Source organism: Lynx canadensis, chromosome A1, assembly GCF_007474595.2.
Source record: "Lynx canadensis isolate LIC74 chromosome A1, mLynCan4.pri.v2, whole genome shotgun sequence".
In the NCBI taxonomy this organism is placed as follows: domain Eukaryota; kingdom Metazoa; phylum Chordata; class Mammalia; order Carnivora; family Felidae; genus Lynx; species Lynx canadensis.
This window is the reverse complement of record NC_044303.2, coordinates 66,426,855-66,449,918: the sequence shown is the minus strand read 5'-3', so window position 1 is coordinate 66,449,918 and position 23,064 is coordinate 66,426,855. Positions and strand designations below refer to the sequence as shown.

The following is a 23,064-nucleotide window of genomic DNA, read 5'->3' as shown; positions in this document are numbered from 1 at the left end:
TGTTAACATGGCTTTTCCCATGCCAGGCTTGTTTCATAGGAATGTCTGATGCCAGGAGAATTTGGACTTTTAGGTTTATTTATTTATTTTGGTAATCTCTACATCCAATGTGGAGCTGGAACCCATGACTCCAAGAGCAAGAGTCACATGCTTTTCTGACTGAGTCAACCAGGGACCGTCAGAATTGGGACTTTTAAAGCCTAGACTCCTGTACAGAAGAATGATTCATTGTGGCTTTCCTCTAGCTGGAGAATGCATGACACGAAACCGGGGACCCTTGAAGGACACACAGCTCACTGATTGCAGCAGCGAGTAGAAGCTACATTCTTGGACTTGGCCTCTTTGCTCATTGGCAAGATTCCCTCTTATCCATTCTTCCTTCGTAGAACCAGAGGCAGCGGACTCCAGCGTGCACAGGACAAAAGGCCCTCGTGCCAGGTGTCAGGGCTGCCGAGCGGCTGACAGCAACATGCTCCTTTCCTGGTATTTGTAGCTGCATTTTGTACCACTTGTGGGAGGTGCATGCAGCGCCCCCCTCCCCCAGGAGAGTCAGACTTCAAGGGGTCTTTCCTCCCAGGTGTGCACAGAAGGGAGGTGCATGCCCGGGAATGCTGGGTGTGACAGTCTCCAGTTCTCTCCCCAGACAGACTTCCCACCTTCCTGACGTGGTTGCCTGGCTGGGTATACATCAGATACTCACAGTTCTTTAAAATGCAGCTAGAGTGCTTTGGGGCATATTCTGCAATCAGACTAAAACAATATTGTCCTGCCAGATCTGCCAGGTCACTGTCTTTGACACATTTCTCATCACCACGCATCATTTCATCCCGCTTGCATCTGCTCAAATGTACCCAGTCATGACTTGCTATTTTCTTGGCTTAGTCAATCCACTCGGTGGCTGGTGAGAGTGACTGATCCGTTTTCTAGATTTCTCTAGGTTTCCTATTTCTTACAATTTACTGTATTTACCTCCCGGCCCGAGGAAAGATTTCCTTGGGGACCCAGTTATTTTTGCGAGGACCGGGGGCCTTAAAAACCAGCACAGGCTCACCGCGAATGCTCTGTTTTCAACCGATCCAATCAATCCTCGTCCTCAGCCAGGATTTTGTTTGCCTCCTTCCGGAAGGCACTTTCAGGAACGCTAGACACTGAGGGCTAGACAACGGCTTACAAGGAGGGGCAGCAGGAAGCTGCGGGGTAGTTTTAAGAGGGGGCGGGAGGAATCCAGAAATGACTGCAGAAACCCTGGCGATTCTGAAACAACACGTGTCCCATCATGAACTCCATGTGCCGTTGAGACTGGCCTCTCTCACATTTTGTTGCCTTCTTCTGGCTCCTCCCACCATCTCCCATGCTAATCTTTCCTTCTTAACTCCTGTGGCCTTAGAAAAACGATCCCCATGAAGCAGAAACAATCCTTAAGGAAGACACAGATGATGTAATTTGACATAGCTATGGTCTCAAAAAAGTAAGAATTTGCCTCTATAGGAGCCCAAAGTAAGAGCCTATAGGAACACCACGAGGGTTTTATTTTTTCTGTGGCTGCTACGTGGAAAGTTCCAGCCTGCATATGCTAACCATGTACAAGTTTTATCGCCTGCTGAGCCCATTCTTTCCTACCTCCATCTTGTCCTTCTCCTCCAGCTCCTGTGCCCCCGGCTCGCCCCCGCCACCCGGTTGCCCACAGTGCCCTTCTCAGGGGTGACAGATGGCCGCACATGTCCTCCCAGGGTCTCTGGGAACTTTAGGAGGCCTAGATTTGTAACCTGCACAACGACGCTTTACTGTTTTCCCCCGTGGACCTCTAGATTATTATCAATTTTCCTCCCTTACTTACTAACTTCCTTTCAATTCCTATTTGTCTGAGTTGAGTCAGTGTGGCTGCATCGTCTCTCATTTCTCTCTAGGAATTTGCTTAGGTAAGTGAGAAATGGAAGAAGTTACATTTGCACACTTGCTTTCCCATCGGTCACTGAAGATGCCTCCTAGGCTGCTTTTCTTGAGTGGCAGACACTGCTGAGAATTCTGAGGAAAATTCTTTGCTAGCCGTTCTAGCAAAGGAGGATGCGAATCTGAGTACTAACTGCTGTAGACGGAATGCTTGTGTCCCCTCATCTCCCAAAGTGATGGTATTAGGAGGTGGGGCCTTTGGGAGGTGATTAGGTTTAGGTGAGGGGGAAGGTAGTAGAACCTCCATGATGGGATTAGTGCCCTTAGAGGAAGAAGAAAAGATCAGAACCCTTTTCTGCCATGGGAGGGCAGAGAGAGAAAGCAGCTCGCTACAAGCCGTGAAGAGGGCTCTCACTATAACCCAACTCTGCTGGCACCCTGGTCTGGACCTATTAGCTTCCAGACTACGAGAAATAAGTTTCTGCGTCAGCCACCCAGACCATGATGTGTCTGTTTTAGCAGCATGAATGAAGGCATTAATCGAGTCAAGTACTGGCCAGGGAATCAAAGTACCCATCCTTAGCCCACAGGGCATTTCATCGGAGACCAGGGCTTTGTGTGGACAATACCCTGCATTGTGAAGGCTGTGTAGCATTTCCAACTTAACATTCTCTCCGATGCGCAGGTTAAGCCTAAGCTATTCATTGTCGAGATGACTTCAACCTGGCCTGTGCTCCTGTTACCTTCAGCGACTGACGTTACAACTGAGCCACGTGACCTCCTTGGCCCGGTTGCTGTTGTTGTTTTTAATATAAGGAAAGCCCCATTAAAGGAAACATCAGGGCTATGCGTGGAGGCAAAGAGAAAACAACAAATCGTAACATGCTCCCGGAGGTGTGTGCGTGAACTGAAAAAGGGAGTATCTTACATGTTAATAGGGGCTTAAAGTAGGGCTGCCAGATAAAACTACAGGATTGCCAGTTAAATCTGAATTTCAGATAAGCAGTGAATCCTTTTTTTAGCATAAGTGTATTCCATTTGGTGTCTGGTGTTCTGTGCCAAATTTGGCAACTCTGTCTTAAAGCCTTACTGCTCAAAGTGCAGTCCCTGAATCAGCAACACGGCATCCCCGGGAAGCTTGTTAGAAATGCAGAATCTCAGGTCCCAGCCTAGACTCACTGAGTCAGAATCTGCGTTTTTCCCACGTGCCCCAAGAATTTTACCGGCACAGTAACATTTGAGAAGAACTGCTTTAGAATTTACAACCTGGTCTTTAAATTGTGCCGAAACATTGGCAAGGGAAAGGGAAGCAGGGAACCAGTCTTTCTGACAGAATGGAGATTTAAGTGCTGACAGGACGTTGGCACACCGGCATTTTCCTCCCCTTGAAGGGCACGGTCTCTTCCGTCTAGCTCACCTCCTGTTTCCAGACCTGCTTAGCTACTGAAGCAGAGTGAGATCTGCCAGCAATGACTCAGGGTGGGAGCAGGAAGATGAAGGGGGGCGTTCTTATTCTAGAGGAGCCACTGCCCCCAGGCCCTTGGCCATTATCTGAATACAGCAGATTCACCCAGCGGCTGCCATAGCAGCCACATCTATGTGTATCCTGCTCTATTTAAAGTCAGCATCAATGTCGGGGCGCCTGGGTGGCTCATTTGGTTAAGCCTCTGACTCTTGGTTTCTGCTCAGGTCATGATCTTGCAGCTTAGTGGGTTTGAGCCTCATGTTGGGCTTTGTGATGGTGGCATGGAGACTGCTTGGGATTCTCTCTTGCTCTCTCTCTCTCCCTCTCCCTCTCTCTGTCCCTCCCCCAATTGCACTATCTCTGCCTCTCTCAAAGTAAATAAAACTTAATAAAAAATAAAGTCATCATCAATGTCAACAGGTGCCATTCATTTAGTAACGGCTATTCGGGAAAATATGACACACTGGAGGAAATGGACATATCCATGGTAGTTGTCATTTTGATTTCAGAAATGTTAACATGGGAAATAGTTATGCTCCTGAATCAAGGAAGTATGGGAGAGAGCTGTGGAGTGGTGTTCAAAAACAGCCAGGAGAAATATGGGTGTTGGAAGACAAGTTGGGTCAAATACTTAGGATGAGAGGGCCAAGGAAATGGTATGCAAGGAAGCATGTGGCTATAGGAGTCACATGGACAAAACATAAAGGGTGGCTCAGTTAGTTGAGCATCCAACTTTGGCTCAGGTCATGATCTCATGGTTCGTGAGTTCGAGCCCCACATCGTGCTCTCTGCTGTCAGCACAGAGCCCACTTTGGATCCTCTGTCTCCTCTCTCTGCCTCTCCCCCACTTGCACTCTGTCTCTCAAAAATAAATAAAAACCATTAAAAATTTTCAGAAAAACATAAAGAGAGGAAGAAATGTCTGGGTTGCCAGTGGCCTCATCAAGCAGGCTTGAGTTAGGAGCTCAAGACCATTACCAGCTCTATCGAGGCTAATAGGCACCTCTGTTCCATAATCCATTAACACTTGTTGATAGGTTTTTTTTTTTTTAACCAAGTTCTTTGATAGGAATAACCCTTTCTTTCTTTCTTCCTTCTTTCTTTCTTCCTTCCTTCCTTCCTTCCTTCCTTCCTTCCTTCCTTCCTTTTTCTTTCTTTCTTTCTTTCTTTCTTTCTTTCTTTCTTTCTTTCTTTCCTACAAAACTGTTAAGAAGCCCTATCACCTGAAAATCCATACTTCAAATGTAGGGAAAAATAGTTATTATCTGCATTACAAGTGGATTTTTCAACTTACAAAATAGTTCAGTGGAATTAAAAAAAATCTCTCATATGTTCTACATCAATTAATATTTGGGTGAGAATGAGAGCAAAGCTTCAATTAAATGTAATTCAACAAGTCTTTATAGGTTATCTACTTACTATGGTATTAAATATAAAGTTATTAAGATTTCATTGCGGTGGAAGAATTTTTAAAAAGGAACTAAAAGAAACTATGAAATTTTAATTTTTCAATGAGAAGATAATTTGAGTCACAAATATCTGACAGCCTCATTTTTTTAAAATAGTATACTGGGTTAGGTTCTGGAATATCCTTGCAAATGATTTTATTGCATTAATTTTCACAATTTCCCTTACCTGCATACAGTCCCCTAGTGGGATCCCATTGACCTAAGGATAAAATTCAAATCTGGTCCCTAAGTACTGCTTGGGGTGGTTCTCCACCTGTGTGGTCCTTTCTCAAACCTACAGTGCAACAGTATAGTCCTTGACATTCCAAAATCCACGGTCCTGTCTCCAGCCACTGTGCTTTTCATTGGTTGACAGACATCACTGATGTCATATAACACTTAATTCACGGAGCCTTGCACAGCGCCTGGGCAGAGGGAGTGCTCAATAACATTGCTGATGGACTGAGGAAATGAATGAATGAATGAATGAATGTAGATCCACTAAATCTTTTATAGAGCTAAGGATCTGTTTCATTTGTTCTCTTAACCTGGGAGGGGGGAGAACAATATTTAGCAGCCATTTGTTTTAGAGTCAGGATATTGACGTGAAAAGAATACTGGGCTTGGATTTGGGAGATTTCCAGCTTTTACCCTTGCTAGTTGGGCAACCTTAGCCTAAGCATTTACTCTTCTGCATTCTTGATCTGCACAAGAAATTCAGCTGAACCCGCTCTCCCCTGGCTCTAACTTTAATGGTCATCATTGTCCCCATTCATTTTCTTGATGGAGTGTATATAGTCCCCTCCCCAATTCCCACCTGTAACAGTTCTTTATATTTCTTTTTGTGGATGCACTAATAGCCAGCAACCTGTGTAACCATGGGAATGTAGTTCAAAACACAGCCTTCATTTCGGCCAAGGCTGAAAGGTAAACACAGATGGGTAACAGAGCAGTTCAGAAAATCAACCACTTTATTCATTAGGCCATCTGGTCATCCTTTACAGTGTCTTTCTGTACAATCATTAGGAAAAGACACATTAGAAACTGTTCAATTTCACAACTGAATTTTTTGGGCCAAAGGTTTCCTTCCTACAAGGCTGGACACTGGTAAATTACTAAAGCATTTTCGAGGAGCATGTTGTTGATACTGTAGACAAATACCCATCTACGCTCATGATCTAAATTTTGGATATTGATATTCTGGAGCAACTTGAAATGATTACGGCTCTTTCCATAGCTGTCTTGTTTTTGCCTCGCGAAGCTCTCCCTAGTATGGCTGATAATATCATTACCAATAGATGCTTAAAAAATTCCACTCAGCAGTGTGAGAAATAGCACCTAATGAGCATCTCACTTGCACCCCTGCTTACCTTCTGCAGCTGCTTCTGAACTTAATATCCCTGTACCTTCCTGTTTTCTTTTGATCACAGCTGCTTCATATGCTTGAAAACACCCACGAAGGCGCAGAACAGACCCCCCTCTTAACTTCTCCACCTGCTGGTCAATCCCCAAAGATTCCTTGAGTCCAATTTACCAGCTGCTCTGCCCACCTGCAGCCCCGCTGAGGCGTGCTCCGGCAGCCTCCTCTCCTGGTGTCCTGCCCTACTTGCCAACTCCCAGCCGGTTCCCCTGTCCAACTCCTCCACCCTATGAAAACTCGGGCCAACCCTATTTCTGGCCTGAATTAAGAAATTCAGAAATTCTGTATCAAGTGGCAGCAGCATTGGGCAGCCGAGTGGCAGGATGGGAACAGAGCCATCTCTCATCAGGAGGTCCCAGTGGGACTTTTCGAGGCAGGGAACCTCTGAGGACACTTTCCTGGTTGTCCCTTGGTCATTTTCTTTTTCCCTTTCCCTTCCAAAGAGCACATCAAAAACTGTTTTTCTCCAAGGGTGAGAGACATTACAGTCGGACTTCCTGTTTAGCTTGTGATGGAAAAAACAGAAAGCCGTGCAAATTTAGCTGCAGATAAAAATAGCTCTGCTGTCTTAAAGTCATTAAGCGAACATAAAAGGCTCTTTGTGGTTTCGGGATATCTGGAACCTGGCATCTGTCACCATTCTTCTGTCCTCGTCCAGAGGCGAGGTATTCGGAAGGAGGATTGCACGCTTAATGGCACCTTGAGAGTAAGGGCTCCCAGGTGCCCGTCAAACCTGTCACTCTGAACAGCTGTGGCTAAGTGACGCCTTGTCCCTCCACCCTCCGTCGAGTTCTGCATAAACGGGTCTGCAGAGTTGTGCCAGGGGAGGCGTCCAGGGCTAGATGCGCACTGCCCCAGCCGTAGCACCATGAGTCACCCTCACCTGGCTTTGCTGTGTCCATTCCAGCACTCCTCTTCGTTGGACGCGCCCGCCGTCATGCTCTCATCTTTGCAGATGGTGTAGGGCAACGCCGACCAGACCTTTTTAGAGAGCTTCAGTTTCTCTTTTATGTCTGTGACCTGATCAAGAAAGCAAGAAAAGAGAGTGAATATTCTCCCCAGGCGTTGCCCGTTTCTACACAAGGACACAACACAGGTGGAGGTTAGAGAATCTGTGCTAGGACTAGAATGAAACTCTATCGGTTTTAAGGGAGAGACACTGAGTTGCAGGATTTATTGCGAAGGCAAGCCTCCCTACCTCCTCCCTCAATCTTCCTCTAGCTTCTGGCAGAGAGTTCTCAGGTAATTGGCTTTTTGTTTTCCATCTTTTCTGTCCTCCCATGCTTTGAATTAAAAACTTGCGAAGCATCTCAACTGGCTCCGGGTCCCTCTCTGGCTGGGAGAAATAGGTATTCCCCCCTGCAAATTCCCTAAACATATTCTTTAGAATTCATTTGCTCGGATGTCACATAAATGCACTGAAACAATGCACCAAGAGATAAAATGCTTTTCCCAACGGTCTGTTTGTTTCTGTAAGAAATAAATATTGTCACTAATTCGACTGCTGGTAACCTCCGCTCTTAACCAATTGACAGGTCCATATAGCACTCTTGGATGGTGAGTGGCAACCCAAACCCACTTAAAAATCTCTACAGCCAGAAGAGAAGAGTCATTCCAAATACAGGTAAGTGTAAAATCCACAGCCCTATGGATGGATGGCAGGAAAAAGCTTAGTAACCCCATCTTTCCTGTTTTCAGGCTCAGCACTGACTTTTCACCTGCAGAAAGGGTAAAGACAGGGATTCAGTACCATTTTGGTTCCATAATTAACATCTAGTTTCATGCAGTCACACCCCTGACTTTCTATTCTGCCCATGTAAACATTAGGAAAGTCTATGGATGGTTGAAATGCATCTGTTAAGGGTTGAGTTACGCGCCCCCCCCCCATTTATATGCCGAAGTTCTAACCCTCAGTTCCTCAGAATGTGACCTTGTTGGGACGTAGGTTTTTTTTTCTTTTTTCAGAGGCAAGGGAGTTACAAAGAGGTTATTAGGATGGCCCTAATCCATTATGACTGATGCTCTTGTAAAAAGGGAAATGTTGGACACAGAGATATGCCTAAAGATAAGACAATGCAGAGAGAAGTAGGAAGAAGAAACCTACCTATAACCAACGAGAGGGACCTGGAAAAGAACCTTCCCTCACAGCCTCAGGAAAATCCAATCCTTCTGCCATCTTGGTTTTGGACACCTAACCTCCAGAGCCATGACACAATAAATTACTGTTCTTTAAGCCACCTTGTCTGTGTCATGTTGATACAGCAGCTTCAGCATACACCCACACAGCATCGTAGAAGGGACAACCACTGAGATTTATATATTTGAGGTCGATAGCCTTTGGAAATAAATTATTCTATGTTTACTATGGATGGAGTATAGCGTTTTACAAAAAATTCCAAAGCTCTTTTGTCAGGTTTAAGAGTGAACACAAAGGAACATCAGATCTCTGTCCCAGTCATGTTTCTCAGTAGTTCCAGATTTATATGGTCTTTGGCTCTTGCTTATCTGTGATTCTGATGATGACTGAGGCTTCAGTACTGAGAAATGTCTGCCCATCCAGAAAGCGCTAAAGATGGCCAGAGTACTGAATCGGAGAACCCGGTACATACCCCGATGTTACTTTTGTTTTGGAGCATGAGAAGAACCCATAAGCAATGACATTCCAAGAAGTAGCTTACACACAGCCATGGTTTAGGATGGCTTAAGACCTGCACTCTCTGATTTCTGCCATTCATGCTGACTTTGGTCCATGGGTTCCCCTAACCCCTGGCTCTCCTGCCAGCCAATCTGACTGGGTAAGGACATTTGCCATGAGAGCCAGTCCTTTTCTGCTGCCATTTGGGGCACAAGTGTGGGTGCATGTTGATATTTGTTTTTTATTTTTTGTTTGAAAGACATGCAGCCATTTCTATACAGCCATAGGTGGATATACATTCTGTTTATCGATTATATGAAAACACAACCCCCCAGAGCCAACTAATAAATGTTGAAAGACTGACAGAAAAATCACCATTCTGCAACTATCAGAGTTATCATTAATCTCAGCAAGTATTATCTATAGACGCTGTTGTGGGTTGAATTTTGTCCTTCCCATAAGATGTCAAAGTCCTAACCACACTACCTGTGAGTGTGACTTTATTTGGAAATGGGGCTGTTGCAGAATCAGGTAAAAGTGGAGTCATTAGGGTGGGCTCTAATCCAATACGACTTTGTCCTTATAAAAAGGGGGGATTTAGGCACAGACACAGATATACACAGGAAGAACACCATGTGAAGATAAAGGCATGGATCAGGGTGATGCATCTACAATCCAAGGAATATCAACAATTGCAAGAAAACCAGTGATGCTAGGAGAGAGTCAAGGATTCCATCACGATCCCAGAAGGAACCAACCCTTCTAACACCTTGATCTTAGGCTTCTAGACCCCCAACTGTGAGACAATAAATGTCTGTTGTAAGCCACCCACTTGGTGGTACTTTGTTACAGCAGCCCTAACAAACTGGTACAGATGCAAAAAACACTGGGCGAAAGTTTGATGGAGAATAGGATGTTTACACAATCTCCAAGTATTCCCCACAGAATACTCATTATTACAAAAGGAAAACTGGTCACTCTACAGTGCAAAAACTCTGCAGGCCCCCACCTTAACCAAGTGATCAAAGTAGTGGGACACAGTGATTTTAGGTGCCTCTGGATGTGAGGTGACAAGAAGGACACATCACTTACGTAGCTAAAATTCCTAACCCGGATCCAATCATGAGGACACGTCAGACAAACACAATGTCCAAGCTGATGGACGCTATGAGACAACCAGCTTGGATACTCCAAATACGTGAGTCATAAAAGACAAGGGAGGGCTGAAGACGTCTTCTAGATTAAGAAGAATAACAGACATGGTATTCAAATGCAGTGTCTGATTCTGGATAGGGCACTCGATTGGAAAAATAATTGTCAGAAAGGATATTACGGAGATAGTTGGCAGAATTTGAATATTGACTTTGTATGACAAAATATTGTATTGGTGTTTAGTTTTCCAAATATGAGCTTATATTGTGGTCATGTAGGCGAATGTCATGTTCTTAGGAGATACATGCTGGACTATTTAGAAATAAAGGGTTATGGTTCCCACAACTTACTCTAGAATGATTCAGGAATCATCTTCATCATCATCATCACATAGATGTATAGAGATACAGCAAGATAGAAAATGTGGCAAATTTTTAATGGTGAATGAATCCAGATGGAAATATATAATTTTTTAAAACAGCATTTTTTTCAGTACCTTTGAATGATTTTCAAAATAAAACATGTCCAAAATAAATCCCTCACTTGATTTGTCCCACAAGGTGCCAGATGGGTGTCCCTAACCTTTGCAACCTGGGACACTCCTTAGCCATTCATTCTGACTGTTCTCAAACACAAATCCCAGAAAAAGCACCAGGTATTACATATTCACCACTAATTCAGAAAACTATCACTAGCTTCAGTACTAAAGTACTGTCAGGTGTATCTGTCCCAGAATAAAGTACACCAGAAATGACCATTCTCTCCTCTGCTTACTTAATGCTAAAAATCCCTCCTTTACACTGTGGGAATCTGAACCAAACATATGTATTTTGAGACAGAGAAAGTCTAAGACGGCATGACATCCCACAGGTATCTCCTCTTTAGAGGTTTTCAAAATGTAGCCGTGTATGTTGTGCTGCTCATTCTGTAAACCCCACTCAAGCATTGTCTCTTTCAAGGAGCAATGTCTGGCCTCCCAGTTAGCTGGATTCAACTCTCTGTGTCCACAGTGCCCTGTTCATGATTCTAAGTACTGATTACTCCAAGCTTTTGTAATTGGCTTGCTTTTCTGACCCTAAGACCACGTGCTTCTTGATGCAAGGACGGGGCTCCAACTTGTCATCCTCAGGGCCTAGATGAACCAGGTGACCAATCACTCCAGTTTGCCTGGGACCCGGGGGAATTCTAGGACGCACCATATTTGCAGCGCTAAAACCAGGAGGTCCTGGCAAACTGGGACGAGTTGATCACACACATCTTAGCACAAGGTAGGTGCTCAGTGAATGCTGATCAGGAAAATAGATTTAATTGCCCCAATCTGCTACAAGGCCACAGACAGTCTAGCTAACACAAAATCGTGTGGTCCCACGATGTGCACTTATGTCGGAAAGGCGGGAGCAGAGATGGGCTGTATCTGGCTAAGTGAGGAGCATGTGGGCCCTCTCTGAGTCGTGACAGGACATTTTGTAATCAGGTCGTGTTCACTCTGGCATTTCAGGAGCCAGGCGTTTCCACCGTGCGATAGGTGGCCATAACAGCAAAACAGCAACGAGAGATGTAAATGCTATTTTAACATTCTGCACGGAAACATCAGCCAATTCACTTCCAGCCCAAGGATGCCGATGCAGACAAGTTGGAAAAAAGGGACCCTATTAGCCACCAGGGACGCACATGCCTTTGATTCCAAAGAATATCCGAATGATGGCAGTTGGTGTTTTTTTCAGTACCAAGCAAGTGTTTCGATCCTTATGCTGTTGAGAAATATTTTCTTGTCGTCTCTTATTTTTATTTCTGAATAATGTATGTGACCACTTTGCTGTAGCTCCAGATCTGAGTCGTTTTTTAAATTTTCTTCCTGGAAATTTAAGTGCACACAACAGTGAGCGACGCTTTATGTTAGCAAGAACTGTTAGTAGAAAATGCGTTACTGAAGTAACAGTGAATCTTAATTCGTTATACAAATCTGATGGGAACAAAGGGCTGGGGTCAAATAGGGAATTTACAGCAGTGCCTTTTCTCTGCCTCCCACACGAACCATTCCAGGACAAATTAACTTTTGCACATACTTGCCAGCTATATTTACCATTTGTCCAGTGTTACATTCGTAGTACTGTAATGTTAGTAAATACTGGTAATACCTGAGTATTAAATGTTTTGCATCTGTGCCACCGAGAGGTTTTGAAAGTTAACTTCTGTCACATTGCAGGGCTCTCATCCAAATACTCTGTTGGGGACCACAGGGAAAACATGACCCTCTTCTAGAACTTATCTGTCTGGAGTTTATTCTGATTTGTGACAATTTCAACTCCTGGCACCAGTAAAAGCATAGACTCTTCATTGAAGGCTCGGCAGAAGGTCCATGAATAGGAAGACAGAGGTACTGTTTTCATACCCATCTGTACAGAATTGCCAAATTAGACAAAAGACGGAAGAAACTGACAAGATGGAATGATCGCTAAAAACAAAGGGATTAGCAAAATCAAAGAGCAGAAAGGATGATCTAAGGACTGGTGTCTGATAATTTCATTCAAAAAATGGTTTTTCCCAAATATTTAACTTGAATCCAGTTTACAGGAAATACTGGGGATACAGGGACAAAGTAAGTAACACTATAAATAAATGGTCAGGCACACTCAGTGTGTGGGATATAACATAAGACAACCAGCCTCGACTCTTCAAAAGAGGTAAAATTGTAAAAAGCCAAGAAGACTGTTCTACATGAAAAGAAACTAAAAATGTAACAACCTAATGCTATGTGTGGACCTTTACTGAATCCATGATTTGGAAGAGGTAAGTACTCAGTTTGAGAAAGAGTTTTGAGACAATTGGTGACTTCTGAATACAAAATAGACAGTAGATGATACTATTGAATTACCAAAAATATTCTTAAGTGTAATCATGGTATTGTGTTTATGTAGGAGACTATTTTTGCTTTTAAATTTCTTTTTAATGTTTATTTATTTTTGAGACAGAGAGAGAGAGAGCATGAACAGGGAAGGGTCAGAGAGAGGGAGACACAGAATCTGAAACAGGCTCCAGGCTTTGAGCTGTCAGCACAGAGCCTGACGCGGGTCTTGAACTCACGGACCGCCAGATCATGACCTGAGCCGAAGTCGGCTGCTTAACCGACTGAGCCACCCAGGCGCCTCTATCTTTGCTTTTTTTTTTTTTTTTTAATTTTTTTTTTCAACGTTTATTTATTTTTGGGACAGAGAGAGACAGAGCATGAACGGGGGAGGGGCAGAGAGAGAGGGAGACACAGAATCGGAAACAAGCTCCAGGCTCTGAGCCATCAGCCCAGAGCCTGACGCGGGGCTCGAACTCACGGACCGCAAGATCGTGACCTGGCTGAAGTCGGATGCCCAACCGACTGCGCCACCCAGGCACCCCTCTATCTTTGCTTTTAAAAAAGATTTATGTCGAAGCTTTTTATCATGATGAGGTCCCAATAGTTCATTTTTGCTTTTATTTTCTTTGCCTTCGGAGACGTGTTGTGTAAGAAGTTGCTGTGGCTGAGGTCAAAGAGATTGTTGCCCGTTGTCTCCTCTAGGGTTTTGATAATTTCCTGTCTTACATTGAGGTCTTTCATCCATTTTGAGCTTATTTTTGTGTATGGTGTAAGAAAGTGGTCCAGGTTCATTCTTCTGCATGTTGCTGTCCAGTTCTCCCAGCACCAATTGCTAAAGAGACTGTCTGTTTTCCATTGGATATTCTTTCCTGCTTTGTCGCAGATTAGTTGGCCATACATTTGTCGGTCCACTTCTGGGTTCGCTATTCTATTCCATTGTTCTTTGTGTCTGTTTTTGTGTCAATACCATACTGTCTTGATGATTACAGCTTTGTAGTAGAGGCTAAACTCTGGGATGGTGACATCTCCCGCTTTGGTTTTCTTTTTCAACATTATTTTGGCTATTTGGGATCTTTTGTGGTTCCATACAAATTTCAGGATTGTTTGCTCTAGCTTTGAGAAGAATGCCGGTGCAATTTTGATTGGGATTTCATTGAATGTGTAGATCGCTTTGGGTAGTATTGACATTTTAACAATATTTGTTCTTCCAATACCTGAGCATGGAATGTTTTTCTATTTCTTTGTGTCTTCTTCAATTTCTTTCATAAGTTTTCTACAGCTTTCAGTATTCAGATCTTTTACATGTTTGGTTAGGTTTATTCCTATGTATTCTGTGGTTCTCGGTACAATTGTAAATGGGATTTATTTCTTGATTTCTCTTTCTGTTGCTTCATCATTGGTGTATGGAAATGCAACCGATGTCTGTACACTGATTTTGTATCCTGTGACTTTGTTTTTTACTTACTTGAAAATAGCAAAAAGAGAAAAATCAATTATCCTTGAGTCCACATGAGAAACATATGGATGTTCATTTTATTGTCTTCAGCCATTTCAGTATTGTTTGAAAAAGTTAAAAATAATGGAAAGTTGGGAAAAGAAGTGAGACGTTGTTGTCAGGGCACATGGTATTTAAGAGACTTGCTGAATTCAGCACAGGGCAGTGACTGACTCAAAGCAGCTGGGAGATGACTGTGAACTTTCACTGGACTAAGGCACTCACACGCAATCCTCGATTCTGTCGGTGCTAACATATTATCTGTCGGTGCTGACATATTATCGTTACGCCCTTTTGCAAATGGGAAACGGGGTCTTTGAGAGGTGAGGAAACTTGCCCTACATGTAGTAAATGGTGGACATGAGACTCAAATTCAAGCGTAGGCTTCAGAATTGTTACTCTTCACCACCACACTCGAGAGGAACATGTCCCATAGCCATGGTCTCTGGAGCATGGATGTTGGGTTGGTGGTGGAGATATATGTACATCCCTGGGGTGTGCAAGATGATTCAATGTAATTCAGGATGAAAACATGAGAACTTCTATCTCTGTTTTTTAAATATAAAAATGTAAGAGGAATTAAGCTTTTCTAATATTCAATCTATCTACAGATTGTTAGGTCTCTTAATCAGTCCATCTGGCAATGGCCATTTCTCAATTATCCTGTGGAAAGAGTAAGAGTTTCAGAGTGGAAGGGGGCTCACAGTGGTAGCTCTCTCTTCCATTATCTTATTCCTGGGGTGTTGAAATCTATCACGGTTCACATGTCCTGGTTAAATGCACTTATGGATTAGATTATGTAGTTTTAACTAATTAAATGGACGAGTGACTTAAAATGACTTTTGCGAGAAACTTTGTATGTCTTTCATTTCAAACAGTGCGAGCACAAGTGAACAATATTAAAATGGTAGGCTTACTCTTGATACATCTGCAACATTACAAGTAAAACTAATAAAGATTCTTTGTTTTACTTCTTCCTTTAAAATTTGCTACTTTTTGGGGCACATGGGTGGCTCAGTCGGTTAAGCGTCTGACTTCGGCTCAGGTCATGATCTCACGGTCGGTGAGTTCAAGCCCCGTGTCGGGCTCTGTGCTGACAGCTCAGAGCCTGGAGCCCGTTTCAGATTCTGTCTCCCTCTCTCTGACCCTCCCCTGTTCATGCTCTGTCTCTCTGTCTCAAAAATAAATAAACGTTAAAAAAATTTTTTTTTAATTTGCTACTTTTTGCATACCTTTTACAAGTTATAGAAAATATATTAGTTCAGTAGTACTTATATGTAATTTATGAATAAATAGTTATTAAAGGGTGTCTATGATTCTGACTTTTGCTGATAGAGATGTGAGATCAAAAGAATTTGGAGCTTGCCAATCTATAGCCTGGGGAATGACAGGATATATTTTGAGTCATTCGATGAAATCAGTTTAACGAGGTAGGAAAGTGTATCATGATTCAGAAAAAGTTCCATTGCATTGATTAAATAAGAAAAAGGCTTTTGTTGCTAGCATTCATTCATTAAACAGTTCTAATGTGCCCTCTCTAAGTCAGGTTTTATGCTATACTCTGGGGATACAAATATGGTCAGTACCTAGTCACTACCCTTGCAAGGTTCTTAGCATCCCTGTGTAGGAAGGGGTAGAAAGACATGAAGCAAATATGATGAGGTTAAGCAAAGTGCTATGGTAGCACTCATATCAATTTGCCCGAAAATTGTTGGGGAAAACTATATTTCCTCCCAAGCAAATAAGTCTTTGCTGATATTTGCTCTTTTGTGGCCACTGAATCTTGCCATGGTGATGATGAGGAAGCTGGATAATTAGTCATTTCCGTGCAGAGGGGTTAAAAACAGAAAATGCATCATGGTCCCCCAAGTTTTCCCTTCTGACAATGGGATGGTTTCATCCATGCAGAAGCCATTGCTTTTAGCCACTGCCCTGGTCTTCAGCTCCTCCTTTTGCTACGGAGCATCTGTGATTTCCTAATTCCCAGGGAATATCTGCTCTGCAGCAGAGTCAGTAAACAGTGCTGTGCGTGTCTTGGGTACTTAAGAAATATTTGTTGAGTGAATAAATACATGAACAGTGCTGCCGATTATCTGCTAAGGGAAGTAAGATTTCAAAAATGATCGATTATCTGCCAGCTACTCCCTTCTGGACTTTCCTTTGGAGAATAAGGAAGACATAGACAAATTCTGCTGGCCTTCCAAAAAGAAGTGCTTTCCCTTGACCTGATTATCCCCTGAGTGATAGTGGGATCTCAGATGGCCCCTCCAATCCTCTAATTAGGATTCTAGTCTCTTGTCATCTCAAATGTCATTCTAGGTGTAATTTACACAGGTATGACAGAAGAGCCTTGGAGATCTCAAAGGCAATGTTGGCTTGGGGAAAAAACTATGAGAGTTTAAGTAAAAATGGAATGAATCCCATCTTACGCAGTCTTTACAATCCTTATAAAGACACACTATTTCCAGTAACTTCCCTTTGGTTTTCTAAGCAAGTGACCTATTAAATACTGATTTGGGGTGTTTTTGAACTATTATTACCTTTGTCTCCCGTGTGGATCCTTTGATGGGGCACATTTGATCTCCCCCAAGAGACTTTTCCCATGGCCGTCCGTCTGCCTACCTGAGGCCCAAAGTCCATCTATACTGGACCTTTTCTTTCTCCTAGATCTTCCCTGTGAAGTGTGAGAAGTGAACTGTGAGAAGGCCACCTACTGTCCTCCGTCAATCACGCCCACACCAAAATTCACTTCCCTGGGTACCTGTTGTGTGCACCTGGCCTGATGCCTATTTGTTCACGATTTCAGAAAGATTCCAATGTACCTATTTCATCAGTATGAAAACATAATGTAACTGGATGTAAATAATATATACCATATCTTTAGAAAAAAGATGGTTAATATTTAAAGGGCTATACACTAAATAATACATATTGAGGGGGAAAAACAATGTGAATATTTTATAGGCTGAAGGTCATTTGTCAGCTTGGGAAAACAATCTGTTTAAAGAAACGAAGTCAGCCTCCCTTTTACCTCATGCGCAAGGCCACTTTACTTGGTCAAGTTAAGGGAAATTCACAGTGCATAATACTATTCTTGCAACCCGAGAGTTTAATAATCCAATTTCAGAGATCGTGACCTCGCCCAGCTTTACTCCAGAGAAGAATGATCATTTATTACAGCACCAAGTTCAATTCACGGTGTGAGCCTGCATTAGAATTCAAGTCGTGCATGTTCCTTCAGTGATCAAACAGAGGTCTGTGAATGAACCTGTTCACAACTTCTCACACTCACTTGAAAACACATACAGACTGTCTGGAGTAGAATATTTAAACTTCTGAAGTCACGGAGGGAATACTAACTCTTCCGATGTGGCCAAACATCTGTAAACGCAACCCCCCCCAATATTCTTGAGGAAGTAGGGGTTACTGATGCCACTTGACTCAACGAGGAAGCTGAAGACGCAAGATCTGCTCAATCCAGCCACTTGATTTATGTTCAAGTCTAGATTCAAGTCCCTTCTGCTGATATCGTTTTCAGCATCCTATTCCCTAGAACTTCAACTTCCCATTTCTTTTGAGTGTGTGAAAGTCTTTAGTGTTATTTTTCATGTCTCAAATTGTTTATAGGGTAATGTTTAGGGAGGTCCTGGAATGCATGGAGAAGTCACTCACAACATGTTTCCTTTCAGGAAACTGTTAACTAAGTTTCGGGGATGACATTAGGGTCCTGTGGAACACAGTTTGTCAGTGAACCCAAAGCAGACTTTGGCCACACGACACATGAAGCGTTGTCCTGAATGCCTGAGTCACTATACCACCTAAAACCAGCCTTACGTTCTGGGTTTCACAGACATTCCCAAGGAATCCAATAATAAGTTCTGGTCTATTACCATGTTTTTCAAAATATTTCAAAATATTACCATATTTTTTGAAAAATATTACATACCTCTCCATGTGGTGTGGTACTTTTTACATTACTCCCTAAGGAGACAAACACACATGTATTTTGTAGGAAAAACTAAGAAAGATGAGAAAACCATTAGGAAGTGAGAGAATCCTTGAAGTTCAGAAAGACAATGCTTAGTTTTGTTGAGTTTCTCAGGGGATTGGGAATTGGACGAGAAATTTAGAGGCTGTGTCATCCCCTCTGGCTTCAGGATTGGAGTTTCTTGAGTACGTGATGACATGGTAGTAAGAGCATGACCCTGAGAAGACAGATGAGGTATTTTTTCTGGCAAAGCACTGGTCTTCATGGTGGAATAAATATGGAAAACCAGAAATAGCTTCCTATGTTGTTCAGGTCAGATTTTTGCAGCCCATTTTAAGAAAACAATACATTTTCAAATACTCATGTTTATACCTCATGTTCTGATTGTGCCTCATTTCCTGCGGTATTACATTTTAGGCAAGTAGGGTAGTAAGCATTCTACATACCTTGGAGATGAAAGTCTGACACTGAACTAACACTGAATTCAATAGTGAAAAGGAAAAGAAAGGGAGACATTAGGTCTGCAGAAATGCATATGAATCAAAGTATTATTTTGCACAGTGCATAGTGAAATTGTGGTACTGCTTACTTCTCAAGTGTGAAAACAGAAATAATTTCAAGGAGTGGTTTTATCATTGAATCATGAAATTTGGAGGCTCAGCGGAGCTCCCATTGTCCAAAGCTTCTAGGGCATTCTTGACAGGTGCTCACCTAGACTCATATTTAAACATTTCCAAAGATAGATATCAGTGCCTAAAGAGGACTTGAGATTTGCTGCCTGACCCAGAGTAAGTCACTTTCCCTCTTGAGCAGTTCTGTGTATCTTTATAGACAAGGCTTGACCACAAAGCGTAAGCATATTCTTGTTCTTCCTCTTGTGACTGACATTGAGACTGAGCCCCCAATCTTTTTGTTTGCTTTGCTTTGTTCTTTGTGATTTATAGCTAGTTTCAGCACCGAGAGTGGATTCTGTTTTTCTCTGACCATCACCTGGTAAATTCTCCTTTTCCTTCATTTCTGACCTTGGGGCTATCCAGTCTTCGCTCTCTCACTCTTTGCCCTTAGCTTTTGAAGTCAGCTTTTCCTTCCTTGATTGTTAACTTTGTTCTCTCTCATTTCTCAGGCATTATCTGGGTAGGGTGGGCGCAGACATCCCCAAGGAGCTTTCCCTGATCCAGAGCATGTATTGTGACAAGTACTGATTCTAAACTAGGTTAATAGATATGTGGTCTTCATAAAGCAGGAAAGGAAGATCTCAGATGCAGTCTCAAAAGAAGAGAATGAATTCAGTATTTCTAGCAGTTATGTAAGGCATGTTAAAGCCATCAGGATATTTAGTAACACTGATCTGTTTCCACCACCATCTTTTCTATCGCTATGGAATGAAAACTTTTAGCAATTCTTTGTGGTTTGAAGAACAGATATCCTCCACTTTCCCTTCATTTCCTAATGTCAGTAAGATCACGACAATGGCCTGGGACTGATCCCTTTGTATAGAATTGACCTGGACAAAAGCACTGATTCAGAAAACTGTCAGATAAAGCTTATGTTTAATAGCCCAATTTTGCCTATGTGAAACAAAGATTGATGTTCTGAACATCCAGTCTTGGTGAAAAAATTCTGATTCTTTGCCAACTATTACTTCCTCATAGGTTCTTTGACGATACTCAGAAAATCCATATAGAATTTCTACTTCTACTTCTGATTGACATAATGCCATGATTCAGTTAAGCACATAACCACCTGAAGTTACTCCTAAAATATGGAAATTTCATCTTCAGGGAATGAAATCCAGGACATTAAAAGAATTTCTGCTACTTTAAAAAAAAAGGGAGGAGGTGTAGCAAAATATTACATTTTGAGTTTGGGCACTCCTGAATATTTTAGAATTCATTATTTAATTCCAAATGATTGAGGCTGTATTCTTTCATGCCGCAGCTAAGAAACAGATGTGTATTCTTTCTCTGAAGCCACTGTAGATATTTGGAACTTCCCAGGGAATGAGAAGCTTACCCTTGCTCACCTGAGACTGCAGTAATTGTGCAGGACCTTCTTAAGAAAGTCACTGCAAATGTGATTCCACCCACCAGTGAGTGTGCTTGCAAAGATGTTCACATATTCAAAAAGTAACTCAGATACAGCACAGACAAATATTCAGAAAGTGGTGGGTGGAAATCAGATGTATTGAAATTCTAAAGTCCTTTAGGGTAGAGATGGGTCACCCTAAATGTCTTATGGAGTATGTAACAAAAGGTATATAAATCTCTTTAAGGCATGTGTGATTTCATTTATACTTAATTATGTAGACTTGTACTATGCAGTAGAACATAAATGATATTTTTGCACCCGTTGTGTTACATTTTTGATCTAACACAATGCTCTGCCTTTTCCTTCATGAATCGAATTGGGAATTGCTTCAAGTTTAATTGCCAGTGATTTTGGCTTAAGGGATTTTGAGGAACAACAAAGTGAGATACTAATAAATGCACCCAAGAACATAGATACGAATCATTAAGACCTAAGGATGTCTATGAACTCTACTTCAAACAGAGAGTCTATACATTGGGAAGAGAAGAGCATGATTTAGTGGATAATTCTTTCTGTGAGTCTCAGCTCTAATGTCCCCCAAAGGATTCCTCCTCTGACATCCATAGTCACTCCCCAGTATGTGCTCCAAGAGATCCCTCTGGTTTTTCCTGTCATAAAGATTTCCCCATTTATTGTAATGGGTCTTCCCTCCTGAACTGCAGGTGACATAGGGGTAGGACCTTTGTTTTCACCACATCCTAGGAGATGGGTGTCCCATCTGGCACAAAGCCTAGTTTATAATAGTACTCAACAGATAGCAAATGAATGAATGAATGGGTAGATAAATGAAGTAGAGTAGACAGAGAGTAAATTTAAATTCTGAGACTTCAAATTAAATTGTAAGTGAAATTTAAATTCTAGATGCTCTTACTTGCAAAATAACTTATTGCCATAGGGAGGAAGGTCTTTCTTATAAACTTCCCTATTTCATGGAGAAATGGTTGCTCAGGGTCTATTTATGGGTAGTCAATTCAATTACACACACACACACACACACACACACACACACAAGTTTAGTGTCCACAATATACTGGGCACACAGTGATAGATACAAGATGGTCCTGCCTTCAAGGAACATACTACCCAGTAGGGACAGGAGATTTACATATAAATAAGCACAGTAAATCACTCATTCGTTTATGGGCTGTAGGGCAGAGTATGATCAACATTTTATTATTGAGTAGACGGAGGGATCAAGGGAAGCTCCAAGGAAGAGGTGACAGTTGAAATGCGACTTAATGGATGAATAGCATTTTGCAGGTAGAAGACTGGGAAAGAGCTGTTTTTGGCAGAGGGACCCTGAGTGGCAAAAGCTCATAAATGTGAAGGCTCTTCAGTCAGGGAGAGAAGTGCCCAGTGCTTGGAGATGTGTTTGCTTTAACTGTAACTTTGGCAAAGTCATAGAATTTCCCTACAAATTGGTTTCAAAATGGAGAAACTACCACTTTCCCAACTATCTTCTTAAAGATTTAATAAAGTTTAGTAAGTTTACATATTGCTAGGGCACTTGGAGCTGGGAGTTCTTAATGCACAGAAATATCGCCATGGGGACAGATGGCATAGGGTGACTAAAGTGCACTCTTTCTTGGAAATCAAGTTCTTATCCCTGTGAGGTAAATTACCTTTTCCTGGGAGCCATCTGGTTACCTTAAAGATCCAATTTACCCCATGGAGCATCAATGAGGGGTGCCATTTACTCTTGTTATGATTAGACTCCATGATATAATTGCACTTGACTTTCACCTTTATATCTTAAGCATCCAATAACCTAAATAGGTTCTCTTAGTCTCCTACAAGCAGCAAGGATGTCAGAGATCCCCCTTTGTAGCTCTAGTGGGAGAGAAACAACCTTGTGAAATGGCAGAATGGCCTTTCTGGGCCAGAAAGCAATGAAAGTTTAAGGCAGCAATATCCAATAGAAATCGCATGCAAGTTGCATGGGTGAACTACGTATGTAATTTAAAATTTTCTAGCAGCCACATTTAACAAAAGTAGACTGAAGCTAATTTTAATAACATACTCTGTTTAACCTATATATTCAAAATATCATTTCAACATTAATAAATACGTAAAAATTTTAATGAGATATTTTACCATTTTTTGGTACTTGTCTTTCAACGTTCAGTGTGTATTGGGACACTTAGAGCACACCTTGATTCAGTCTACAGATATCTGCAGTGCTCAGTAGCCACATGTGACTAGTGGCTGCCATATTGGATGGCACAGGTCTCAAAATCGAGTATGGTTTTTACATTCACAGCACATGTCAGTTCTGTCTATAGCACATTTCAAGTGCTCAATAGCCAAATGTGGTTGGTGGCTAGAATGCAGGTTTAAGGTCCTTCCTTAGCATATCTGAAGTGAGGACCAGTGATGTAAGAGGGCTGGATTGTTTGAATGAGTTGAAGACACGCTATTAGCTTAACATTAGAGCATTCTGCACATCCTGAAATTCTGGGGGTAGGTTGCACATCAGATCAGCAGAGTTCATTTGCACCTCTCTCTCTCTCTCTCTCTCTCTTTTTTTATGCCATTCTCCCATTGTCCACTGTCTCCCCTTAACCAATTGCCCAAAATGCATAGGGAAAGAACTGAATTGAAGTTAGGTCATATTTGCAATTTGGCTGAGATCCAG

General features: G+C 42.1%; 1 protein-coding gene across 1 annotated transcript in view; it reads right to left on the bottom strand.

The window, feature by feature from the left end:
• Positions 1–23,064, bottom strand: part of GPC6 (glypican 6) — a 1,112,749-nt gene that overhangs the window by 14,787 nt on the left and 1,074,898 nt on the right. Inside the window, exon 7 of the mRNA XM_030312699.1 lies at positions 7,107–7,243. Within this exon, the coding sequence (XP_030168559.1) occupies positions 7,107–7,243 (137 nt within the window). The remainder of the gene's footprint in view (positions 1–7,106; positions 7,244–23,064) is intronic.